At 33.4% G+C, this 25,861-nt stretch overlaps 1 protein-coding gene and 1 pseudogene across 3 annotated transcripts in view; both read right to left on the bottom strand.

Moving 5' to 3' along the window:
* Positions 1 to 25,861, bottom strand: part of LOC149791979 (uncharacterized) — a 77,353-nt gene that overhangs the window by 2,537 nt on the left and 48,955 nt on the right. Inside the window, exons 3-9 of one of the 3 annotated variants that reach the window (XR_016423462.1) lie at positions 18,056 to 18,481; positions 16,501 to 16,893; positions 14,567 to 14,617; positions 10,773 to 11,198; positions 9,190 to 9,582; positions 6,089 to 6,180; positions 4,908 to 4,958 (exon numbers count right to left, since the gene is read on the bottom strand). Coding sequence is in view for 2 of the 3 variants with exons in the window: in XM_089970482.1 (XP_089826608.1) it covers positions 4,908 to 4,958; positions 9,190 to 9,582; positions 10,773 to 11,198; positions 14,567 to 14,617; positions 16,501 to 16,893; positions 18,056 to 18,481 (1,740 nt within the window). In the remaining variant the exon portion in view is untranslated. The remainder of the gene's footprint in view (positions 1 to 4,907; positions 4,959 to 6,088; positions 6,181 to 9,189; positions 9,583 to 10,772; positions 11,199 to 14,566; positions 14,618 to 16,500; positions 16,894 to 18,055; positions 18,482 to 25,861) is intronic. The other 2 variants (XM_089970482.1, XM_089970484.1) reach the window with 2 other exon arrangements.
* On the bottom strand, positions 23,324 to 24,181 carry LOC149791980 (uncharacterized; annotated as a pseudogene).

The raw sequence follows: 25,861 nt of genomic DNA, 5'->3' as shown, positions 1-25,861 counted from the left end.
ACACGTAAATATAGTGTTGACAATGGTTTATAATAATTAAATGATGTGGTCTACATGAATATACATAAATAATTTCCTATAAATAATCAGTGCATAAAATTATATAGGTGTTAATATCACTAAGTATATCATTAACTATGAAAATGAGTTGTCAAAGATTGTCAAAGAAGAAAAGCAGAATTGATAGAATTGATACAGCGAGAACGATATCTTATAATTAATACATTACTATTATTCATGAGGGATACAATTTTTCGTACAGATGGATAAAGATAATAAACTGCATTCTTAAATGTTCATGAACCGGACAAATATAAAAAGGTAGAATTAATCTTCTACCAAATATGTATTATTTTCCCGACATAATTCACAGTACCTAGTTTTTTTCTCTCCATTCAGCTATGCCGACCTCTCTATATTCAGCATGTGCGCTATGCACCTACATTTAGCAAGCATTCTAATTTTTTTAAATATTTGATAATATATAATAGGTTATTCCGGTTCTAGTTCAATTTTATACATATTGCATTACACACATGCATGTGAACTGTTAATATCAGTATGCCAGTTTCGTAATGCTGTAGCCGTAATTCTTTGCGAAAATAGCAAGAACAATTGTTATTCATCTCCAACACTTGATTTAGTCACACATACCCAAAGCCAAAGAGAAATTACATGTCTTTAAACTTGGTAGCCCAGATGAAAAGGTTGATTTTGTCTGATCATTTTAACATCAAATAACATTGGTGCTGGTAGCAAGTTAATGGCTTTCTTACTACTTTCAGCCAGTATTTACTGCATTGTAAAGAATACGAGGTACAAAGTGAGTATATTTCGCACACACACCCCAACATAATCGCATTATTGGTAGTTTTACGAACACCTTAATAATGTTTGAAAAGTACTATTGTACAATTTAAATATCTCTACTAAATTCATCTCTACCCAATTTCTGACTCATAGCATACAGTTGGTCTTGTCATAGAATCAAAAAGTTTAAAAGCATCCTCTACACTAAAGCAGCCACATCGTTTCTGATCATTAAAAATCCTTGAAATTGCTTTCTTTGCTTGAGTCGCTAGTCTCTGCTGTGATTTTGTCCAAATCAGCGTTTGAGTTAAAACTAAACCTTGGAGTAAGGCACTCATTCAATACGTCTTTCTTTGAGAAACCAAACCTCCGTTTGCTTAACATATCCTCCATTTATGAAATCAATGATTTTAGTTTATTCGATATTGACCATCGAACCAATTTTATCACAGAAACGTTCAATAGCATTGTTTGGTAATGGACGAGCTTTGCTGCATCTGTGCAATTAACATCAGCAAATGTGTAGATCATTTGCAAATGTATCATCAATATCGTCTGAGGTAAATTCACCTCATCTGCATTCAAGCTTCATCTGTGTAATCAAATCATTAATAAAAAGGGAAAACATCATAGGGCTTAAAACACAGTCTTACCTTGTACCAAACGTACATTCGAAGTAAGTAGTTATGCGTTTATGTGTTCTGTACTCTATATTCTATGTATGCAATGAGTACAAGTATTCTATGAATAATGACTTTGCATACAGTATCAATAAGGGAGATAAGTCTGTAATTGTTTGGATAGGTCAAGTCACCGTACATAGTACAAATAATACTCTTCTTCCACATTTTATGAAAATAGATGGATTCAAAGACTGTGTTAAATAGAGCGATAAGGAATAGTAAGATCGTTTCATTCGTGCTCAGATAAAAACGAGTCGGTATAATATCGAGTCCTGGGGTTTTGTTTTATATTTCAAGAAAGCTTCTTATAATTTCATCTTTGTAATATGAATACAGTCGTCATCCTGTACGTGAAGTAGTTCTTTACTAACACTATTGTCAGAGCTATCTAACTCGGACATAGACTTCTTCAATAAAGATTTAAATATTCGTATCAGTTTCAGGGGAGATACGTTCCTCTTGATGTTGAGAATAATGCATTTCCCTTTTCAAAACATGCCAAAATCGGCGAGGGTTTGTCGTCGCTTGAGTTAATTTATTCCTTTGGGACACTGTTTTATGTTTTCGTGAGTGCACTTATTGACTTAAACGCTGAATTAAGCTTTCTTTATAACTTAAGGCCAGTTTCAGCATTTGATAATCTAAAGCGTTGTAAAGAGTAGTTTTTATTATATTTTGGTTATCGCATTCTTTGTTCCAAATTGGTTGTTTGTTATCGCATAAGGCGCCTTGCATCTAATCTGAAAAATCGAACCTGTATTCTGATATAATTTAGCTCATATACTAAGACAGAAGATAAGATCGGTTTCAAAACATCTGAAAAGAGTATGCTATATGTCTTCATAGGATGTGCTAAACACTGTTACAAATGATTGTATGTTTGTGTTTCGCAAGACGAAAGTATTGCCATTTAGTTACGGTGCAAGTATCAATATTAGTTTTGGCTTCATCATAATAAGTTTGATGATCATTAACAGTCACTGTTTAGACATTGCTACCTTCATTTTTCACATATTAACTTAGTCTCAGTGAAACATAGAAAGAAGATGTGTACATTCATAGTAAGTCCCTACTCTAAATAGCTCAGTAGAACATATCACATAATCAACTATATTTAATTAACAACTATGATTCAGGCAGGTGAACTAACCATTTGTATCACCGCATAGTCTAGCATTCATACAATTCCTGCATAAATCCATTAGGTATAAGCCCAAGTTGTCATAACACACTAAAAGGTCTTTTCTATGAGTCTGCACTGAAACAGTATCTGCATCATAATAATAGTTAATCAATACACAAAGTCAAGTCTATTATCAGGGATAAAATCTTCAAAAAGTCTTAATTCTAGCATTAACGTCTCTTGATAAGGAACGAAAACAATTTCAATTTTGACCTTTATATCGCAAATAACTTCTAGCTTATTAATTCAATTCCAGTTTCATGACTATTATAATATATTGGAGAATGTTCAAGGGAAATGTACGCAAAAACCATGATTATCTCTTTATCGGTATGCACAGTTGATCACTTAAATAACAAAAGTACACGTTCATCAAACGTATTAAAAACTCGTTTTACACAATCTTTCATTAAAATCGAATTGCGCAAAAAATCGGGTACTCCTATCCGAATTCCAACATTACCCACTTATTTTAAGAACACAACTATAACAGACACAATCTTCACTAAAACTGTCGATTTAAAACAAAAAATAATTATCCGAAAAGTTTTATATAAACCAATAATGTCAAATTTCTTGCAATAATGAAGAAAATAGTTATGGTGTTTATGCTTTGTAAAGCCCTCTATATTCCACGAAAGAGGACAACATTTGCGTGTTGGATATTCAGTAAAGCATATGGGCGTTGGCATGTGACCTACGTAGCTTGTGGCTTGTGGAATTCCTTCGTATGTAGAAAGGATATCATATTATGTCGAGTGTTTCAGATATAAGCTGCTTGGGCATAAGATTGCGTTGTCATTCCTACTTGTATAGTTTCGTTTGTATCTACAGTAAGAAAAACACCCACTGGGAAAAAGAGAAAGATGATCCCAGCCGCTAATGATCATTTTGAAGGCATAATTATGGTACATTTTATTTAATGAATAGCAATAAATGATAAAATATTTTAAAAATATGTTTTAGGCTTTTTACGTTTACATAGAGTTGCATTTGAGTCACAATTGATTTAATAGACGGTTCTCATATGATAGCTTAATGAGATGTTCTATAATATATCTTGTACGTAGAGCTACTAATGGCGCTAGTCCCAATCATATATGTATAAATTTATAATTACTGACAAATGTTTAAAAACTGGAACCATATGAATGTAGTCATAAAATATTGGGAAATACATGCTATACACTTTAGTTTAACGTTTAATTATATCATTTATGTCCTGAAACAACAGTCGATCACATGACCATTATCTATATAATTTCGTATATTTATTTGTTCGTTTTTGGAAATGTTTCAAGATAGTTTTTATGTTTGGGTGGAGTCTCTAATTGCTATCACTTTTATCCGAAAGGTATCATTAAGGTCACCTTACGTTCTTAATGTTGGATTATTCAGTATCTCGGGTTTAAATGCGCACTTGGTAAATGAAACATAGTCCATATCTAACTGGTATAATTTTAACCCGTCAGTGGTGATATTTGTTGTTCAAACATGGACAAGGCTCGAATTCTGTAAAATGAGAAATACTCAAGACTATTTGGTATTTTTGGCCCAATTCTCATATAAACACTTGCCATGCATTCCCCGTCATCATTGTTTGGTACTTAGACATTTTTGCTATCTAATCCATTGCTGTGTATCAACAAGAAAATTCGCTCACATTGATACAACATAGGCGTATCTCAAGAGGCTTATATGGTACATTGTTCACTAGATTACCTCCCTTGATTCGTAATGTGTAAATAAAATGTGTTTTTAGTTCTGAAAGTTTATAAAGCGCATCTCCTTACGTATACTATTCATCTTGTATATGTTCATTACATACAATTGACATTAATATAATAATTAATTTCATACTAAGTTTGTATAAAATCTGAAATGCTTATATCTATAAAATTGTATCAAATTTCAATTACATAAGTTTCTGAATAGAAGATACAATGGTGTAGCCAATCTGTACGTTTCGTTTCGGTTCTTTTTAATATCTTAAAAAGTTTCATCGTAGACTTTTTAACAAGTCTGCAATCATTAAATTATAATAGTATCAATTAGGTAAAGCGTTATTCACAAAATAAAATAGTTTGTATGAGGCATGAATTTCACTGATATTTGACGTTTACTTTTCTACTTTTTTGCAAGTGAAGTGAATATCATATAGTTGAATTTATATTAATGTACAGAATAGTGATACCTTTGCATTAGTACCAAAAGGATTACGTTAGACGTACCTGTGATTAAAGTTATGGTGGGCGCTGAACTTGTACTCTTTGAAACAGACACTGAAAATACAAAGGTCTTACATAAATTCAAATTGAAACTACAGTTTGTTCATTTATAACTTTTTATTTCAAGAGATAATCCCTTCAAGGATAAAAATTATTATACTTTGAATTTTCTTGTATTCAACTCCATATTACCATAAGTTCATCTCACACCATTATTCACCAATATAATTTTAGCATCGATGCAAAACAATATAAATATTAGCTCAAATATGTTGACAAGTCAAGTGATCAGTAAGCTGTTGTCTTTGCATTCACCGAAATAGCATAAACAATTATATATTTGTTTAATGCATAGTCCCATTTGGAAAAGTATCTTTGGTGCTCATAACAAATTGGATGCGATTAATAAAATGTGCGTCTTTCTTATATTAATACAATATATTTTATTATGTGTCTTTTGCTTTAGAGATTGGTTCCAAAGCTCTCAAAATTAAAATAAAATTGTAATATCATTGCACCACCTCTCTGTTGCATACGCTGCAACAATTCTGCATTGTCCAGATATTGTAGAAACTGGGTAATTATTTAAATAGGTCTTACGAAACATGTAAGCGTATTATTTCTCTTCGATATTTATCATTTCCACCTCTCAAAATCTTAGCACCCTGCCGACATTGCGTAATATAGACAGTAACAAATATTTTCTTGAATTTATATTCTTAGGACACAAACGCGTCAATAGACAAAGAATGGATTGAGTAAGATGCATCCTTGGACATTATGCTTACAAATATGTAACCTCTAATTAAATAAGGATCACTATTAATGAGATGCAAGTCATTAGTCACGAGGAACTTGGACAACTGAACGACAAAAAATCATCTTTAACATAAAATACAGAAGTGTTACATTGGGTAAACGTCATTGTCTCTCCGTGGGTATGCTGCTACGTCATTTCCATAAAACTGTTTTCAATTTACAGTTCATATCTGACCTTTTCTAAATTCCACCCATTATACATTGTCTTCATAAGCGCATAAATTCAACGTTTAGCAGGAACATTTTTGACAAATTTCTTCTTGGTTTGGGGTTTAAGGCCATTTTCTGCACAAGCGAGGCTATACACAGCAGACAGTTAGCTAGTAGAGGAAGCCCCAGAGAAAACCCCGGGAAGATCCACTTACCCACGGAAAGCTAGTGACAACGTATCGCACATATCCACATTAGCCAACCTTGAGACTGGAACCCACGCAGAGAGATATTATATTGTAGTGATCTGTAACAGTGAACACTTTACTCTAATTGGCCACCAAATTTGACCTAATCATCAGAGGCACGAGTAGAATTTCCTGGTTTATTTATATCAGTTTAATAACGTATATAATATCTTCTTCACCTACTCTTAGTAAAACATATAAGGTTATGTTCATATAATTGATGCTAAGGTACGTTGCCTTCAAAAGCTTTAAAAATGCCACACATAATCCATATTCCCCGTGAGATATTGATGATTCAAACAACAGATTCTAAAACGATCGTGCAATATATCTGTCAATAATATTTGTGCAAGCAACAACAACAAAAAATAAGGACGTTCATTTTGTATACAAATCCATAAATCAAATGTATATTTTGTGGTTTTTCTACCAAACTCTCCAGCAAATGAGAAAGTCAGGCTGGTAATGGGGTCGCTTATGAAAATTCTTTTCGAGCTGCACCAAATCTTTTCAAAGACAAGAAGATTCATACTCAAAAGACGCAATTTCGATGACTAGAAATCAGTATGGTCTATTCCAATTTAGCTATTAATCAGGTGTGTTGTGTATGTGTTTAAATACATAGGAACGTAAATAAACTAAACCCTTGAATGTTTTAAAGTAAATCTGTTTACATATATATATATATATATATATATATATATATATATATATATATATATATATATATATATATATATATATTCTTTGAATGACTGATGCAGCGCAACAAGTAAACAAGGGTCCCGTGGTTTAGTGTGGCTACAGCAAGTCAGTAAGTCTTGTTTTAAGAACCCCTAGTCCTCCATTCCATTACGTTATTATGTTGTTGGATCACGTGATGTTTACTTGTGCTATACATAAATACTCTACCTTGAAACATATGAATAAATGGACTTTTGAAAACAAAACGTGAATCCCCTTACAGTACAGAGTCATTACTAGAAAATTAGCGTTACAATTTTCCTAAGTAAATGAACTTTATAAACTATTGTTATGAAAACAATCTACGTAACATCGATACACATATGAGTTCGTTTACGTTTCATTAATATTTTATATGGTGTTCTAAAGACCATAAAGTGTGATCACTGGCTTAGGAAATAATCTTATTGCCGTGAATAAAGTTAGATCATAACCATGGAGCTTATTTAGAGAAAGAGTAGATTTAAAGGAGTAGGATACTTTCGCGACCTCATCATTGGTAAAAGGGTTTCGCGCTTTCTTTGGTGTTTTTAATGTGTTTACATATATGTATATATAATGCCTCTCAGATTCGGAAACGTTGTCATGTGTGTCTGGTAATATCATTACCTTTGATGCTGTTGCTAAATAGATATTGTATTTTATTTGATCATTGGATTCTTATAAAGCAAAGTGACAGATGAACCTGATAAAAGTCTTGTTTTGACGAAATTATATATATGTGTCATTAGCCACTTGCAAAACTAAATGTCTTATGATAAATTCTACAATTATATCATATACAATGATATGCAAGTGTGTTTCATAATTTTTTTAAAAAGTTTTGCTAATAAAGTTATAATTACATTAGATTACATACATACTTACATCCTTATACTGTGATATCATTGATACTTTTGTCATATAAAACTTGTATACCTTGAGATAATTAAACGATGGAATTGGTTTAACCCATCTACTCTCTTAGATTGACAGGCATCCATATTAGGAAGATTTTAGCACCGAGACCTAACTTATCCACATTATGTTTTGTTTGCATTAACTGGGTCGAGATATGTTTTGCATACCCCATCCTACGTCATTTCATTATAAATTAATTTTCATAAAATGTTTGTGAAAGAATTTTCGTAATTTGCTTCTCAAATATTTGACCGTACTACCTTTCTGTACTAATGTTATATTTAAGTCCGCTATTTCTGATATCTCTTGAAAGTATCATGAATGTAAATGGAAAAGTATATATATGCCACTGAAAAACAGTCCATCTGTATCACGAATGGTTCAGTTTCTCACACTTTCTGCGTGATATGTACATTAAAATTTTCTGTATTCCAATTAGGCGTTGTTTCAACACCAACATTGTATACATATAACTTTATCATGCACCTTGAATAAATCTTTGATTATCCCCCTTTGGAGTCACACCAATGATTATCCCCTCTTGGAGTCACACCAACAAACGTTAATACTGAACTAGAATCTCCAAGCTCAACTTTGCGCTTTTCAACACCAAAGAGTGCCTATACTGAGAATTGTGTATCAGATATTACTTTCATAAAGAAGAATCAAAACTATAAACGCCGTGATTTCCGAATAACCACTAACAAATGGTGACACAAGCGTTCTTGGCATACTAAAAATCTGCTTTGACAGAATGTAAGGGAGGATTAAGCTGGCATTAACGGCTCTCGGGCAATGCTGTAATCAAGGATGTACTAATTGAATCGTTAATGGCATCCACTATCATCATAAATCTCCATAACGATCAGCAGATATATATCTTTCGAGGCCGGATAAACCGGTTTAGTAAAATGTCCGTTATCATGGAGTTTATCAATTTCTGACTACCCACCAACACCACCACCACCATTCAAGTAACACCAGCCTTCCAACCGCACCTAATGAAAATTCAACAAACTTTCGATTTTTATCCGTTTTAAAGATATATATTTTAGGACTGGTTGTTGTATGCAATAGAGCCAAAAAGTATCACCGAATCGACAAGCCGAAGTCAGAAAAATGTGAGCTAAATTTCTCGTACCTATGTGACATGAAATTTGTTTCAGTGCACTGAATAAGTGCGTATGCACAGTATAACGCAAAACATAACATAGTGTACCTAAAAGTTGCACATTTCTTGCATTGACATTTATGTATGTTCAAATCAAAATGTAAATACCACGTGTAATTACGAAGCTGCAAGAGAAATTATCTCTTCCTTAGATATTACCAGAGCACAGACCAGAACAAACGTACATAGAGCCATATATAATTCAATGCAAATACATACTAATGCTAATTTAGAACAAGAGATTCATTCTTACCTGTGTGTGTCCTTTGATGAGATGATATCGATTCATACAACTTTCCACCTAGGTACGCCTGCACTTTGCAACGGAATGTGATGCCTTCAGCATCCGAGCTTGTCAAGTGGTAGTTCATACTAGATGTCCGGCTGAAGGAACAATTATTTTGTGTCACTGGGTCCTGTACAATATCCGATGATACAGTGGGAGTGTATGCAATAAACTCGGTGGATGGTCCCTTCAAGGATGACTTTTCCCACATGATTACAACATTTGGATCACTTCCAATCTTAGCAGCACATTTGTACATGATTTTGGTGCCAGTATGAAGTTGACTGGTATTGGTTAGTTGGATCAGAGTGCCATCTTTTTCATAAAAGGCATCTGTTATTTCAACGTCCGTAGGAACAGCTGCGAAAACAATACACACTGTTAACTAGTCAGTCAAAAAAAGCTCTAAGAAAAATAACGAGTTATGCATCAGTTTTAAGTAATCCATTATCAAACGTTTGCAATAGAATTCTCTAAAGTCATGTCTTGAATCAAGAGACGCGAGGGTTGAATTCTGGCTCTCATTTAAGTGAAACTTGATCTTTTCTACCCTTGAAGTACCTGTACCTTAATGCTGTTGCAACTTATCTATGAACGCTTGTTTTAACTAACATATATACCCGTGAATTTGTGGAATACCATACTAATTTGATATAATCATACGTTTATAATAGGGATATGAAATGTTGCGAGTAATACTCGTATAATGCATACAAGGTGTATCTATCTCAGTATATTTATTAAGCCTAATTTCGAAAAAAGAGCAATATAATTTTGAGACTTAAAATATTACAAGATGAAGGTTAAACATGGACTCTCTAGTTTGCCAATTATTGATAGAAATGTTCGCCATTCTGTACAAAAATAAGCGACGTGTAATCATTCTTACTTTTAGACAGAATGTTTTATCTACCTAAATGTATGTGAATAATAATAGTGAAAAATTATGCCCATGGATTATAAAAACAGAAAGAAAAGATGGATATCACTAATATCATTAAAATTGGTTACGTATTACGTACATTGCCGAGAAGTTAAGGAAAGCCTTGACAATATTATAGTGTTCTGTGCTACATTAACAGTTAACGTATCATCAAAAGACATATTTTCCCCACCATCTGTTACTACTATAGAAATCAAATCAGAAAAAGAGTAGCACTACTATCATACGTACGTCAATTTAACATTCTGAAGAATGTTTCCCTCAATGTATACTTTTTATAACAGTATAAATATCCAAGATAACCAATTATTAAAGAAAAACCCAACCCAACTGCACCATGACTCGGGAGAACAAACCTTTTTTTTTTTTTTGCATTTTGCAGAACACATATCTATTCTACAGATTCATATTACATCAGATATATGTTAATGTTGTCTTCAACAAAGCCTTTGTGAACCGTGTTGTTAGTTTTGTGACCAGTATATAAACCTTTATGTCATTTATTACGGCATCCATTCAAAGTTAGCGATTACTAGTTTCCATGTAAGTGCGTAAACGTCAATCACGTGATAATGTCGTATTTTCGCAAACATTCTATACTACTTACTAATAACTGTAAAGTGATTATGTGCATAATCACTTGCTGCATCAGAAGCACCTATAGCTTTGTAGGTCATTTCACATCTGAAATCTGCCTGGTCAATGCAGGACAGTCCTCGTACATCCATAGTTAATATCAATTTTCCTGAGGTTGGAGGGTTTCCCACAAGTTCCCCGCTGATATTTAGCAACTTTGCCAATATGTCCTCTGGTATGCTTGGGTCTAGTTTACTACCTTCAGAAGCATTTATTTGTGCAAGACCGGTATATTTTGTTTCAGTAAATTTTCTTCTTGAGATTGCAAGGCCGTGGACACTTACTATATTGCTTGTTCTACCACCAGAACACGTTAATTGTAATCTCTGCACCGTACTTGCTGAGCTGGAACCCACCACCATGGGTGATGGAGTAACATACATGGAAATACCATCAGCTGTTAAAGCAGAAATTTAAAACTGTTAAACATAAGTCTGAACTGGCACAGAATATGACCGCTTGGTAATAAACAGGGTTCATGTAGGTATATTTTTGTAAAATTACATATCTTCCATTTTTGTAGGTATGTTCTACAAGTTCAAGGACAGTATTTCAGTATATAACGAACATATACTCACTTGCTACATCCGGGTAACATTATATGAGATATTACAGGCACACTTCTGCAATTTGAAAATTCTTTTCTAACGTGATTTTAAAATAACTCAAGCTAACACAATATCGAATGGGATTACTCTTTCACTATTGAGAGCATGCTATAGATTCTTCCTATGTTCTTAATAATTTATTTGGATGGATTGGTCAGTATAAATTGTTCTGTATGAGCAGGGGTCCCGAGTGGCCGAGTGTTCTAAAGCGCTCTCCGTTACGGATCACTGCAATCTCACCTGTCTGCGTGGGTTCGAGTCTCGGATTCAGCCAATGTGGGTATGTGAGAACTTGCCAGTAGCTTCTCGTGGGTCGGTGGTTCTTCCTCCACCATTAATACTGGCCGTCATGTATAGCCTATCGTGTGCTGAAAAATGGCGTTAACCTCTACAACAAAAACAACAACAACAACATCGGTATGAGCACGTGCTGTTCATTAGTGAACAACTGTTTAGTAATACTGCATATTAATTGTTTTTAGATTATAATCTGATTTTCATTGCAAAACAGATTACATTCTAATTATGCAAATATGATATACCGTATTAGGAGGGAAATTCCAGATTTATTTGCTTATCCTTACTGGCAAATTTGTCATGTATATATCCTAATTGTATTTAATTTTATGCACTTAACAAGCTGAAATAAACGGAATACATCATCATCTTTATTTCCTTCCATAGACAATTGGATGATATAATAATAAAACATCTGATTACAATCAATAAATAGGTACACAAAAAAGGAAGAAAAATAAAATATAAAATAATTAAATAAAAATTTTAAAAAATGAATATTAGAATGCAAATTCTTACAGTATATCAATCAACCAAGTGTTCGTCAACTGCATAAGTTGCAAGTTTCAGTACCTTATTTGCAGAAGATAGCTGCACACTGCATGAAAATGTATGCTACATACAGGGCGAATAGCTTGGATTTTTTTGTGTCTATATCTTTTATAGTGATGAAAAGATTAAACAATCATATTCAAGGCCCATTTTTGTTTTGAGCTGTTTTACAAAATCTTGTACCTCATCTAAGTGATACAATCTCAAAATGCATTTTTCACTGAAATTGTGTTAGCTTGCGACTTCTAAGGTCTAAAAATAGTCAATCAAACAGAAACCCTGCCAGAGGTGCAGAGTATTGGACAGGTAGCTTATAGAATTTTATTTCGCATGCAAAATAGGGCTGATGTTAATTACCATTGACTTTGATGAGTATAAGTATTAAACACCTTTTCTTCTTTCTTCATAACTACTAAAATATACCTATATTAATGTATAACGGTGTATAACAAGAAAAAGACATGATTTCACCATATCCGTTTACATTTATTCCTTCGTTTGAAAGAGGGCGGATACTACTTCCTCCGCAAGACTTTTTCAAGTTGTAACGAAATGTATTTCAGAACGAGTAGTCTCAAATGCATAGATCAGGGAAACAAATGTCGTTCCTCAATTGACTGCTAACAGGAATGCGTGACTCAGAAAGTAAGCGGAACAGGATAATGAAAGTGAAATTGGAAAGTAGAATTCCTAATATACATAAAATTACGTGGCAAAATATATAGTATTAGTGAATAAATAATCAAACCCAAAACGAAGAACTTTCGTTTTGAAAACAACATCATTGAATTTAACATATGACCTGCATTTAATACGACAACGTCCTCTTCATTGCTTTGAAGATGATATAATATATCTCTAATGACAAGAAATCCTCAAAACCTAATACGTTTTTGGAGGGAGGCATCATTTATTTCCTCCATACATTGTACCATTCAATCAATAAATGAATGACCCCTTCCTAACAATCTCTTTTTCGTATCCATCATGGCGTTTACCATTGATAAATATTAACAGTATTTGCTCTCTGTGTCAGAAACGAAACAATCCACTAATGGAAATACGTATGCATTCCTCTGAGTGCAAGGTAAAAATAACTTGTTGGTCTTAATAGCTTCCTTCAGAACTTTCACAAGATCTGAAACTAATGCAGTAATGTTGAAAAGCAACACTGTATAAAGTTCACACATGTACATCTATGACTAGCTTGTATTCCCTATTATCATGTCACCTTTTGAACTAGAGACATTCAACTAATGAAATCAGTGCTTCAAACTAGGCCACTTGGTAATATAACAAGCCAATATCTATCAACTGGAAAGTTCTCCCTGACTAGCAACCACAATTTAGAGTGATCTACATCTCTTTTGTTTCTCTGCTGAAATTTAATGACTCGCTATTTCGGGATAGTTTTAACGTGCTATACAGTATGATCACATAATACCAGATAAAATTAATTAGACAAAGCAAACATGTGCTCATACGTGAATACTACAAAATCATGCAGAGCTAGACATTGTAGAGGCGACCGTTTGTGAAAATGATTAGACATGTTTAAGCCATGAGAAGCCAACAATAACATCAAGTTCCGATGTCCTTGATAACTTTGAAAAAAAATAATTAATAAGTTATAAATCCACCTATGTGAATATCATATAACTGGATGAAAGGCATGTGTGCAATTTACCATATCATAACTGCAAAAAGACACTTCAAGATTTAGTATAGGTTCAGTCTCAAACTTTATTCGGTGCATGATGGTAGTGAACTGGAAAATTGGATCTGTATCAACCGGAAGGTGCAGGAGCGCCATAACTGTAGAGGCTTCTGGGAAAATTGTTCAATGACTCACCTCCACTGAGTCATGCATTTAGCAATAGCATGTGTTTCCCTGTACGTTTATGAAATGTTTTCCAGATCTACCAATATTGTTCCTGGCTATGTTGTTTTGTGCTACGTTGGGTATAAAATCAGCCTGTACAATTAACTGAACATTCTGAATATACGATACATTTGTGCAGAAATATTGGAGGTTTATTCCTGACTCAAAATGGCAGTATTATGTAATGTCTTATTTTTCGACATAATTAACTTTTATATAGAAGTCTGGAATAAAAGTAATAAATGGATCAAATGCAATTTACCGAATACAATGAATTGTAAGAAGCAGCCATTTCACTTTCATAAGATGACTGATTTTTCTTCTTACTTTGTTTGCAAATGAACATTGACTATTTATTTTCCTGGAATATTCAAGAAGCGTGTTTTCTTTTCTGCATTATTGTCCAGATGATATTATTAGACTTACCTAAGAGTGAGGAAATGGTACTGGCGGAACTGGTGTTGGCTGGACTACGCACTGAAATTGCAAAAAAGTGCGTGAAACCTTATTTAAATTACCATTTGTTAATTCAGCAACTATTTATTTTCAAGAGACATTCTATTTATAATGTCTTCAATGGAAAAGTAATATGATTTGAATCGCCTTAGCAATATTGAGCTAGTATATTCAAGTCCAGCTGAAATAAGATGTTTATTTTACTCTATTCACCAATAGTGCTTTACAAACGGCGCCCAAATTATAACAAGTACTTTATGTGCGTTGATTAGTACAGTAAGGTGTAAACTGTTGGCACTGTGCTAAGAATAATATCATGAACTATACTAGTCAATTAACGCATTGTCAACTTTGGAAAATAGTCTATACAATCATATTAATCAAATACATGTTGTCTTTCTTATGTTTATAAAAGATATTTAGTTACATATCTTCAACGCTCTAAAATTAAAAGACTGGTAATATATTTACGCCATTCCTTTGTATCATATGTTGAAGAAAGCGTCATACTCTTCTGCAGTTGTCCAGATATTGATGAAGCTAAGTGATCGAAGCAAAACAAAATCGAAATTTATGCTTCTTCAAGTTGGAACATTTAGACCTGTCACAACTGAATCATTCTGACTCAATTGCTTAATGGAGTAAGCAACAGTGTTTTTGAATTAGTGTCCTCTACCCGTGTAGTGTTGCCTATAGAAACAGCATTATTACCTTTCTTTGGTCTTAAACTAAATAACAGAAAGGAGCGAAAACCAACAGGTTTTGTAAACTTCAACAAATAATTAATTGCCCTAGAATACAAAGTGAAAAATGGAAAAGAACTAACAGTAATGCGAATTAAATCCCAAATAGTCCAAAAAGTGCTAATAACAGTCATTTTGAACAAAGTTATAATTAAATTCCAGTGCTGTTCTAAATAAGACACATCACTGGATATATTGATGTGCCTTTAGTAGCTCTGATCTGGATATGTAGCAACAGCCTTATGGTGAATCACATTAATATAATCCAAAATGTTCTTGTTCGAATATACTATAATTCCAAGTTCATGTTTCCGTACAAGAATAGTACTGAGTAATTCAAGAGAATGATAATTTCAATGAATAATTCCAGCCCCACAAAAAATTTAACACAACAATACATTATTTCTGCTTCAGATGTTTTTGAAGGACTGTGTAATTTGTCAAGTAAGATCTGCATCACCTCTAATTGACCTAAGTCTCAGTTAGCATTTCCTGATACTATTCTGTCGATTTAGTGAAATTACCCATTCTGGAACATTTTGGACTGTTCAGCAGATATAACCTGTTACTAAAATTATAATAAGGAATGTGGTAAACATCCTTTACAATAAGTTATTCTTTAAGGGAATTCCTAAAGCCTAGACCCTTACTTAAATAAACATGTTTATTTTTTATTGATAATGATCATAATATTCAAACCTCACTCTTATATAAATATTTGCTATGTATTATTTGGCTACCAAAATAAAGGTTACTGGTCAGGTAGACAATGAAATTGATTTTGGACCAGGTCAAGTCCAAAATACAATTAAAACACATCAGAAAATCATGGAGAAAAACTAACAAATACAAATTAAATATAAATAACAGTATAACTGTTTTCTGATGTATCTTCTTTCTCTATTATGATTCTCTTTGGAGGCCCATAACGAAAGTCTCTAAGCAAACCCTCTACACTATAAGGAAAACTCTAGGCCCCGAACAAAGCGATTTTCCGAAGAAAAAACATTTACTCATCTCTGAGAAGAATTAAGCATTGTTAAGATATTACCAATGCAGAGAATAATAAATGCATATTAAAATATTTACTTTAAAAAAAAAACTTAAATGCTATTCAAATAAATATCGTTTTTTATCTAGAACAAAAAATGAATCCCTTACCTGTATACGTCTTGCGATGAGCTGATATCGATTCATACCACTGGCCACCTATGAAATCACGCACTTTACAGCGGAATGCGACGCCGATATCATCGAAAGGTGTCATATTGTAGTACATACTAGAGGTCCGACTGAAGGAACAATTTCTTTGTGTTACTGAATCCTGTACAATATCAGTTGATACAATTGGATTGTAAGTGACAAACTCAGCGCATGTTCCTATCAGTGATGACTTTTCCCATACGATTGCAATATTTGGATCACTTCCAATATTAGCGGTGCATTTGTACATAATTCTTGTATCCACATTAAGTCCACTGTCGTTGTTCAGTTGTGTCGGATTGCCACCAGTTTCCAAGAAAGCATCTGTTATTTCAGCGTCTTTGGGAGCAGCTGCAAAAAAGCAAATCGAGATAAATAGTCAATAATAAAACGTTTAAATACAGTAACCAATTCGGTATCAGTTTTAAGTATTCAAACGCTTGTAGTTTAAGTCTTAAGGTTCGTCACGTTTCATTGTATCGTGCTTAATTAAGCGCTTGTTGGTGTTATTCTTCACCTGAATCTTCATTAAATTTAAAATGCCAGTACTCTGAATGTTGTTGACCCAGCTGCTGATTTTAAATGTTAGCTTACGTTTGTAACTAAAATACCAAACCGTTCTGTAATTATGAAATATTAAGGTATTTAAGATCAATATACTTTCATATGTAAATCTGCTAGAATGCAGAGAAAAGGAAGCAAAGGTCAAGAAAAGAAAGCCCTCAATACTATTTTGAGCAATGCTAAATCTCAAAGATTTCAAAAGAAACAACAATCCGGATTGTTAATCTAAGAATATAAAAACGATTCATTCTAAGTTGATACGTTTCGAAAAATATGTACGACATCCGTGTAAGAAGCTGCATATGGAAGCAGTAAAAAATTCGAAGAAGTACTTAAGCACTATGTGTGTGATTTAAAAATAACTGCAATGCGTCTTTAATTTCATGAAATGTAACGAAAGAAGAAGACATTGGTCATCGATATTATTACATAGAACATAACTTGCATATAGCCTTTGACATATTCTACTACCAATGCAATACTCTGCATTATCAGAAAAACTACTAAAAAAACACTCTTTTTCACCATCTGTGACTAATTTGGAAATTGATAAAAGAATATAATTAATATCTTAGGGATATTACATTTAACGCTTTGGTGGATCTTTTCCGTCAATGTACACTGTTTTATGTCATTGTCAATTTTCAAGATAGCCAATTATTCAGGACAATTCCAAACAGCATTATGACTTAGAATAAACCACGTTTTCTTGTACTTTGCAGCACACATATTTTTTCCCGCAGATTTATGTTATATCATACACATGGTAAAACTTTCCTTAATAAAGTTCATGTGAATCTCGTTTATTGTTTTGTGACTAGTATACAAATCTTAATGTTATTTAGTACCTTCTCCATTCAACTATGGTGATTCAATATAAATGCATAGATATACCAGATTTCAAATTCATAATAAAGTCGCATTGTATGAAATATGTTGGACTACTTACCTATAACTGTCAGGTAACTATGTGCAGAAACAGTTGCCGTACCGGAAGCTCTGGTATCTTCGTATGTCATTTCACATTTGAACTCTGCTTGGTCATTGCATGTCATACCCCTTCCATCCATATTAAGTATCAATCTACCTGATGTTGAAGGGGTTCCTTCAAGACCCCCGGTGACATTTAGCGATTTGGCTGATATATCCGCTGGTGCGTTTGGGTCTAGTTTCACTCCATAAACGCCAAGTTGTACAACACGGGTATATTCTATGTCTGTGGATCTTCTCCTTAAGATAGCCAGAGTATAGACACCTGATATATTGCTTGTTCCACCACTGGAACACTGTAATTCTAATATTGGAGCATCAGTTTCCGAACTGGGACTCACTACCATGGGTGATGGAGTAATATACATGGACACACCAACAGCTGCTGAAGCATAAATTATATATATATATATATATATATATATATATATATATATATATATATATATATATATATATATATATATATATATATAACGTTGCATAGGCTCAGAAGCTTTCCTTGCAGCAAAAGGCAAGCCTCAGAGAGCAAAAGCATTGTTAAATTACCAACTCTACGTACCTGCGATTACTTTTTACAGAATTAAAGAATCTACATTGCATCATTTTATCACGAATAAATGTTAAATTGAATGGCGTTCGACAATAGCTACAATAAGCGTTATTGGCCTTATGACTTTTTACAGGAATAAATATAGGACTGAAACCATTTCAAATTCCACCATCCTAATCTAAACTAATTTTAAAACAGCTAAATTCACAAGCGTATGAAGAAGCTTAATTTTTTCTTTGTATTTGTCATGGGGCAGTAGAGTTTTTGTACGAGCATTATGCTAATGATTTCTAAAAATACAATATTAAGAATGCCGAATGATTTGTTCCCATTATTTTTCATCAACTGTCCTGCACGATCTCTTCTTGCCCACCAGTGACCGCTGTTCAGCATTACATCGTCTTCGTCATTATCAGCTTAATCAACTTTTAAAAAAATCAACTCTGATTGGCAATGAAGTCTTTTTGCATATTTTAATGAACCAAACTGATAGTTTTGTTATGTGTTTATTATAATGATACAGAATTGTGTGCATTGAAGAGCAAGTCGGAATACTATAAATAAATGCATCCATTGTTGCGCATTTCATGTGAAACCAAAATAACAATGATATACTGAATTTTACCGAAATCTATTTAGAACTACATTTTAGTGACATAATCTTTTACAGAACAAAATCTTCGAAATTCTTCAAACTTTCGAAAAAAATTACAAAATTTCCCAAATATTGATTGGTGCTGCCGAGAAATCTGTATTTGTTTAAAATGAAAACTGTCTTGTCGTGATCATTGGCCTAAATGATGTCAAATCACATGTTTTAATTCATTATTGCTTGAATGAGTATTCTTAGGAGACTGGTAGCCAATAAGTTTTCATACTGTTTCATCAGCTAAAGAAATACATGTATTCGTTTTTATGTGCTTTCCCAAGATCTAATATTCATATATATATATATATATATATATATATATATATATATATATATATATATATGTGTGTGTGTGTGTGTGTGTGTGTGTGTGTGTGTGTGTGTGTTCTAATTGTGTTTAAGTCGAAGCATAAGAGTTATTGAAGTGCTAATTTAGACTTATTTGAAGCAAATATTTTAATATGCATTTAAGAAGTGGCCAATGGTAGTGAGTAGACAGTTATCATATATATCAAAAGCGTTTGTGTGATAGTATATCCATAGGAAATATCAGGGCTTATGTATATATATATATATATATATATATATATATATATATATATATATATATATTTGCAATAGATATATGATTGCTGAAATAGCAGCGTTTAAATATCCAGAAACAATACAATGTTATTTGGTATATAAAATGACGACCTTAACTGTATGTGTCTCTGGATTTGTCATGTAGCTTTAACGATTTTTCACCCATATCGCTTCGATGTCTGCAGTGTGGCAGGTTTATAGTGATGTCTAGCACTGGGGCATAATACCGCAGGCATGTAGCACAGCACGATGTACAGCCTTAATTAATATACCAGTCCATTTTAGATGCCTCGTAGTAGCGAAACCATACACGTTTCTACAAGTATTTTTTTTTCTATCTGAAAAATCAATACACCCAATGTCGTGTTCATTAGTGTGTTCTTGTTATGTATATTTAATTTAAATGTTTGTCTATTAGTTTTAATTTTGTTATATCATTACATGTTATTGAAATACAACATTGTTTGCTGGACTTGATCTTGTCCAAATTGAGTTAATTTCTTCTTTACTTGATTGAATTCTTTTTATTTCATTTGAGTAAACAACTAATAATAGCTTCATTATTCTCCATGTCTATGATCTTATTATCAGGATTATTATTCATGTAAATAAAGAAGGAGTAAATATGTTGATCCGGGTCAGGGTTTTGGAGATTTCTTAGTTAATTAGCTATTGTGTTGTAATAAACAAGGCTCATTAGATCATTCTAGAAGATTATTTTCCATTAGGTTATGGATGTTTTGAGAACATGCTAATTGTGACCTGAGGTCAAGCAGAGAATTATATTATCTTGCGACTGCGAGGATTTCACCAGTCCTGCTTTAATATCTGGCACTTTAAGTTGTATTATGTTGTGACCAGTTTGGGTTGAATTTTAATTTCTTCAGATTATTGAATTCAAGGGATTATTTTATCTGGAAATACAAAGGTGCTCCGACAAAATTCTAGGATAAAGACATTCACTGGATTTAACTGAATTTATACTGAATTCAAACCTGGAATAATAGTTCTGCGATTCAACAAGAGACTACTGACACATCAGCACTTCGTAGGCCATAACAGACACGTTATAGCCTTCAATTTTAAATCTATTCGGGACATGAATCGAGATTTATTCAGGACTTTTTGTTTCTAGGACCTGTGTCTTTCATTCTTGAATTATATTTGAATTTAATTCGCAATATCGTAAGTTCTTTTTTCTCATTTTCACTTTGTATTCTAGGGAAATAAATTATTTCTTACATTTTACAAAGCTTGTTTTCACTCTTCTCTGTTACTTTCTTTAAAAGCATAGACTCGTTACAGTTCTAATTTTATCAAAGAGCGTTGACATTCAGGGAAATTAGGCACAGTATTTATCGTGGCCAACAACGGTTATAACATCAATATTACTGACAATAAATGACATGTTTCATTTTACAACATATTCTTCATCCAAAAGACAGGCCGTACAAATTGTGAAAGATTTAAGTTTTTCATGAAACTTGAAAACTCATTGTTTTCAATATGCTCATTTGCTGTCTGTCGCCTAATGATATCGATTTTTATATATTGTCCTCTTTCCAGACTAGCGATTTTCTTATACGTCAGTAATGACTCCTTTAGGCAGCTTCTTCTATGCCGTTCACTCGTACGCTTCCTATACATAGCTTACATGTTATTCACAAGAACTGGTGGTACGTTAATACTCCACTGCTGACAGTAATGGTACATTTCCTATAAATTCTTCCATACATCTTCCGGACTTGTGTTTGCAAGATATGTTTATCCATGTCACGAAATTTAGAAAACAACAAGAACGTGCTTATAGACGACGTACGCGTTATATAAAAGGCAGGATAACATAACCTTTGACCTCATAAAGTACACGGTACATGTACCGTTATCATCATAACAGTCAGGCTCTTTATCCTGCATCATCACAAATAAAATGTACCTTTATATGAGTGTCAGTTAACGATTTGTTTATTTTATTCCAGTGTTAATAATTGTCAATCCTGTACAGTTAAATTGTTTTATTTCATGAAAAATTGAAATAACACACACACACACACACACACACACACACACACACATACATTACATATATATATATATGCAATAAACTGACAACGAAAAGTGCAAAAGTAGTATATAACTAGCCTGATCGCTTTCTATTCTTAATGAGTCTTTTACAAAGGCAAAAGCAAAACATAGACAAGACAAATAAACAAAACCTTTGTGTTTGCAAAACTTTAAATGACTGTTTCTACAGGAATTCAACCTTTATATTTATTGTGATTCAACTAGTTTATTTCAACTTGTTGCGGATGCTGGAAAATATTTGTATTGACCAAGAAATCGATGAAATAACTAACACTCTAACGGTCTCTGTTATTTTATGTAAATATAAATAAATTTAAATTACTAACACACTAACGACGTATTTTGTTTTACGTAAATGTATGTGCGCGCAAATTATATCCCGGATATTTCATTGTTATAATAGTAATTATAGGCTATTAGGCAAATTTAGAGAATTATTTAAAAGAAAATGTATCTGCTGCAAAATATAATATTATTTGTGCACGGTTGTCTTTTTCTAGTCTTCTTGGTTTAAACCGCATGGTTGCAATGTTCTAAGACAGCGTATCAAGTAAGATTCCTTTTCTTTCCTAGTTTCGGAACTCCACTTGGAGTTGTGAGCAATTGCAATAAGTGTTGTATCACTGAAAGTGTGGCCAGGGAAGGAGACGTGTTCTGCGACTGGACTTATGTACAGATTCTATGTCATCCAATCCGATCTATGAAGGTTGATCCTTTTGTGTAGCTTTTCAGTTTCTCCGACATACGTTCTGTAAGGACCATGTAGGTTTAGTTCTTCTCTACTCACTGTGCTAGAAAATGTCCTGGTCTCTATCATATGTTGACAGGTTTTGCACATTTTACGGCCACAGGGGCCAGATTGACTAGGGTGGTCTTGATTAGTGATTGGCGTTAGAGTTTTCCTGACTACGACGTCCTTGAGGTTTTTAGTCTCCGGTAGGCTACTACAGGTTTGTTTGGGAGGATTAACTTTAGTTAGTCCGACGAATCCACGATAGCCCAATGTTTCCCGATGAGTTTACCTACTTTGGGGTTGTCTGGATGGCAGGTCAGGAAAAATGGTCTCCTATCAGCCTTTACTTCTTTCCATATTTTAGTAGGTCGTGCTTTGTTTGTTTTACTCTTTGGGCTGCCTCTACAATCAGGTCTTTGTCGTTGCTTCGGTAAATTAAATGTTTAGATAGCTCTTCAGACATTTTTATGAAAGTTTAATTCGTCGTCGGAGCGAATTCTGCGATTCCTCACTGCCTGGCTATATAGGATGTTCCTAATGGAGCGTTTTGGATGACAGCTAGCTGGGAGTAGATACTGGTGTTTGCTGATTGGTTTCGAGTATATGTCTGCATGGAGTATGTTTACCACAAGTTTGATTGCTGTCTCCAGGAAAACGTGGTTTGAGTGGGAGACTTCTGACGTGAATTTGTTGAAGTATGGATGTTGTTTGCCTTTGATATGAAATCATCCAAACTTTCTCTTCTATGCTGCCACTTCATTTCTATTTCATTGATAAAGCGTACCAACTGGTATGGTGTAAGGTAAACAGATGTTAAAAGTAGACCCTCCAGATTTCCCATAAAATTATTAGCATACGAAGGGGTTATATTTGTACCCATTGCGGTTCCATTGATTTGGAGATAGTTTTCTTCATTAAGTTCAAAGTTATTGAGTTTTAGGACAAGCTCCATGAATTGGACAAGGAAGTGCATGGGTGGATTGTCTACAGTTCTTGCTTCCCATGCTTCTCAAAACGCCTGTATCCCTTCGTTGTGCGGTATGTTAGTAGACAAAGATGTAACGTCTAAGGAAACAATATATGTATCTGGCAGTAATGGTTCGCCTGCTTTGCTTCTTATGAGGTAATCTCTTGTGTCCTGAAGATATGATGGTAATTTGTGTAGATGTGGTCTCAGAAAATGATCCAAATATGCTGATATCCTTTCTGTGGGATGACCGTTACCAGAGATAATATGTCAGACCGGGTTTCCTTGTTTGTGAATTTTAGGTAGAAGATAAAATCTACCTGCTCTTGGGTTTTCTGGGCTTAAGTAGCATTTCGTTTGCTGGCCTATGTGTCCGATTTGGTACTCTTCGTCAATAATATTAGTGATGGTTTTTTTGCATACTCTAGTGTTGGATCATGGTCTAGTATTTTGGTAGAACCTAGCGCCACATACTTGTCTACTTGCTTCACTGATGTAGTCTTCCCTATTCATAGCGACCACAGCGGAACCCTTAACTGCATGTTTAATTATGATATATGTTCTACTTTTCAGTCAGTGTAGGGCATCTATTTCTTATTTTGTCAAATTAGAGTAAGTTAGTATGGTTGATGTGTCAGGAGGTGTCGTTTTCAAATTTATAAACACATTTTATACAAGGATTATACAAGCTACAACAGGCACATCAACAACTTCAGCTCTGGGGGTAATTTGGACTTCTACTAAATTGTATTGCGGATGTTCAGACTGTTATAAGAAATTCTACTGATTTAACATATTTTATGGCAGTTACATAATGAGTGGAGGCACAAGATACCTTACTTTACTCACCCACTCAATGGAACAATCCAGGTAATGAATAAAAGCAATTCAAAATTAAATATTAAATAGAACATTACCCAGTGATATTGGTACGTATGTTTGTATGTTTTACCACAAACAAACTAAGTGTTCCGATAGATGATGATGATCATATACAACTGAGTTGAATTTCTTATTCATGCGTGAAGTGAACATCATATATTTTATTTCGGGCCACCAGCGACATTAGATAAACGGACGAACCTTTCAACAGTAGCCAGCGCGTGGCTGTGGTAACAACAGGAACGTTTTATTTTTAAGTTTTGTTTCATGAGCTTTCTTCCAGAATAATGCATACGATGTTTGTATATCTTTAATGTACATGGACCATATATTATCTTGGTGAGTTAGACTCTTCTGGTGTTTCTTCTGACAAGTCATCATCTGTTTTTCGTTCTAGTATTGTACAATATTTCATCTGGCTTGAACATGCTCATATTTCTACCCTTTTCTAAATACCCCCAACAGTTAACCAAATAGTCAATTATTCTCGATTGTTCTTATTCTGAAATACGTTTTGAAATTATTAGCTGCAGTTTTTTCTTAAGAATGTATTAGGGATTGAATAAGACGGTTGATGCCTAATCTAATGAGAAGGTTAATATGTCGGTAATTAATGACGTATTTACTTTTGTCGTTAATATGTCGGTAATTAATGACGTATTTACTTTTGGCGTTCAGTATTCTGGACAGTGGTGTTTACGAAACGATTTTATATTGATAACTTTGTCCACAATATGACTGTTACGAGTCTATGCTCTTAAAATAAAGAACAGAAAAGCTATAAGCTTTGTAACATTGAACAAATAATATATGTCCCTATAATACAATGTGAAATGAGAACAGGAACCTACAGTATTGCGAATTAAATCCAAAAATAACCATAGAATTACAGATACAAACCAAATCAATTCTGTAAACGAGTTCACATATAAAAACTACTTCGTTTTATTTGCTTGCTATTCCGACAACAATATGCTTCAGTTATTTTGGTGTGCATATGTGTGTCTTTTGGAACCTATATATGTTTACCTTACAAATGAAGTTTGTGTGTTTCCTTGTGTCTCCAATTGCATTATTAATTTTTAAACAGACATTAATTTTTAAACAAACACACATTTGATTTTAAACAAACACACCTTTATCTTCAAACAAACAGACCTTTATCTTCAAAAACAGAGACCTTTATCTTTAAATAAACACAACTTTATCTGTATTCCCCAAGTGAACTAATTTCGCATAAAATTTAGGTATATACTCGGATGATCCAATATCATTTGAATGAGAGACTACGTCATCTACAATGTATTTACA

The sequence above is a fragment of the Sinohyriopsis cumingii genome, chromosome 9, assembly GCF_028554795.1.
Source record: "Sinohyriopsis cumingii isolate HCF-2022 chromosome 9, ASM2855479v2, whole genome shotgun sequence".
NCBI lineage: Eukaryota > Metazoa > Mollusca > Bivalvia > Unionida > Unionidae > Sinohyriopsis > Sinohyriopsis cumingii.
Note: the sequence above shows the minus strand (reverse complement) of the source record. Positions and strands in the feature narration are given on the sequence as shown.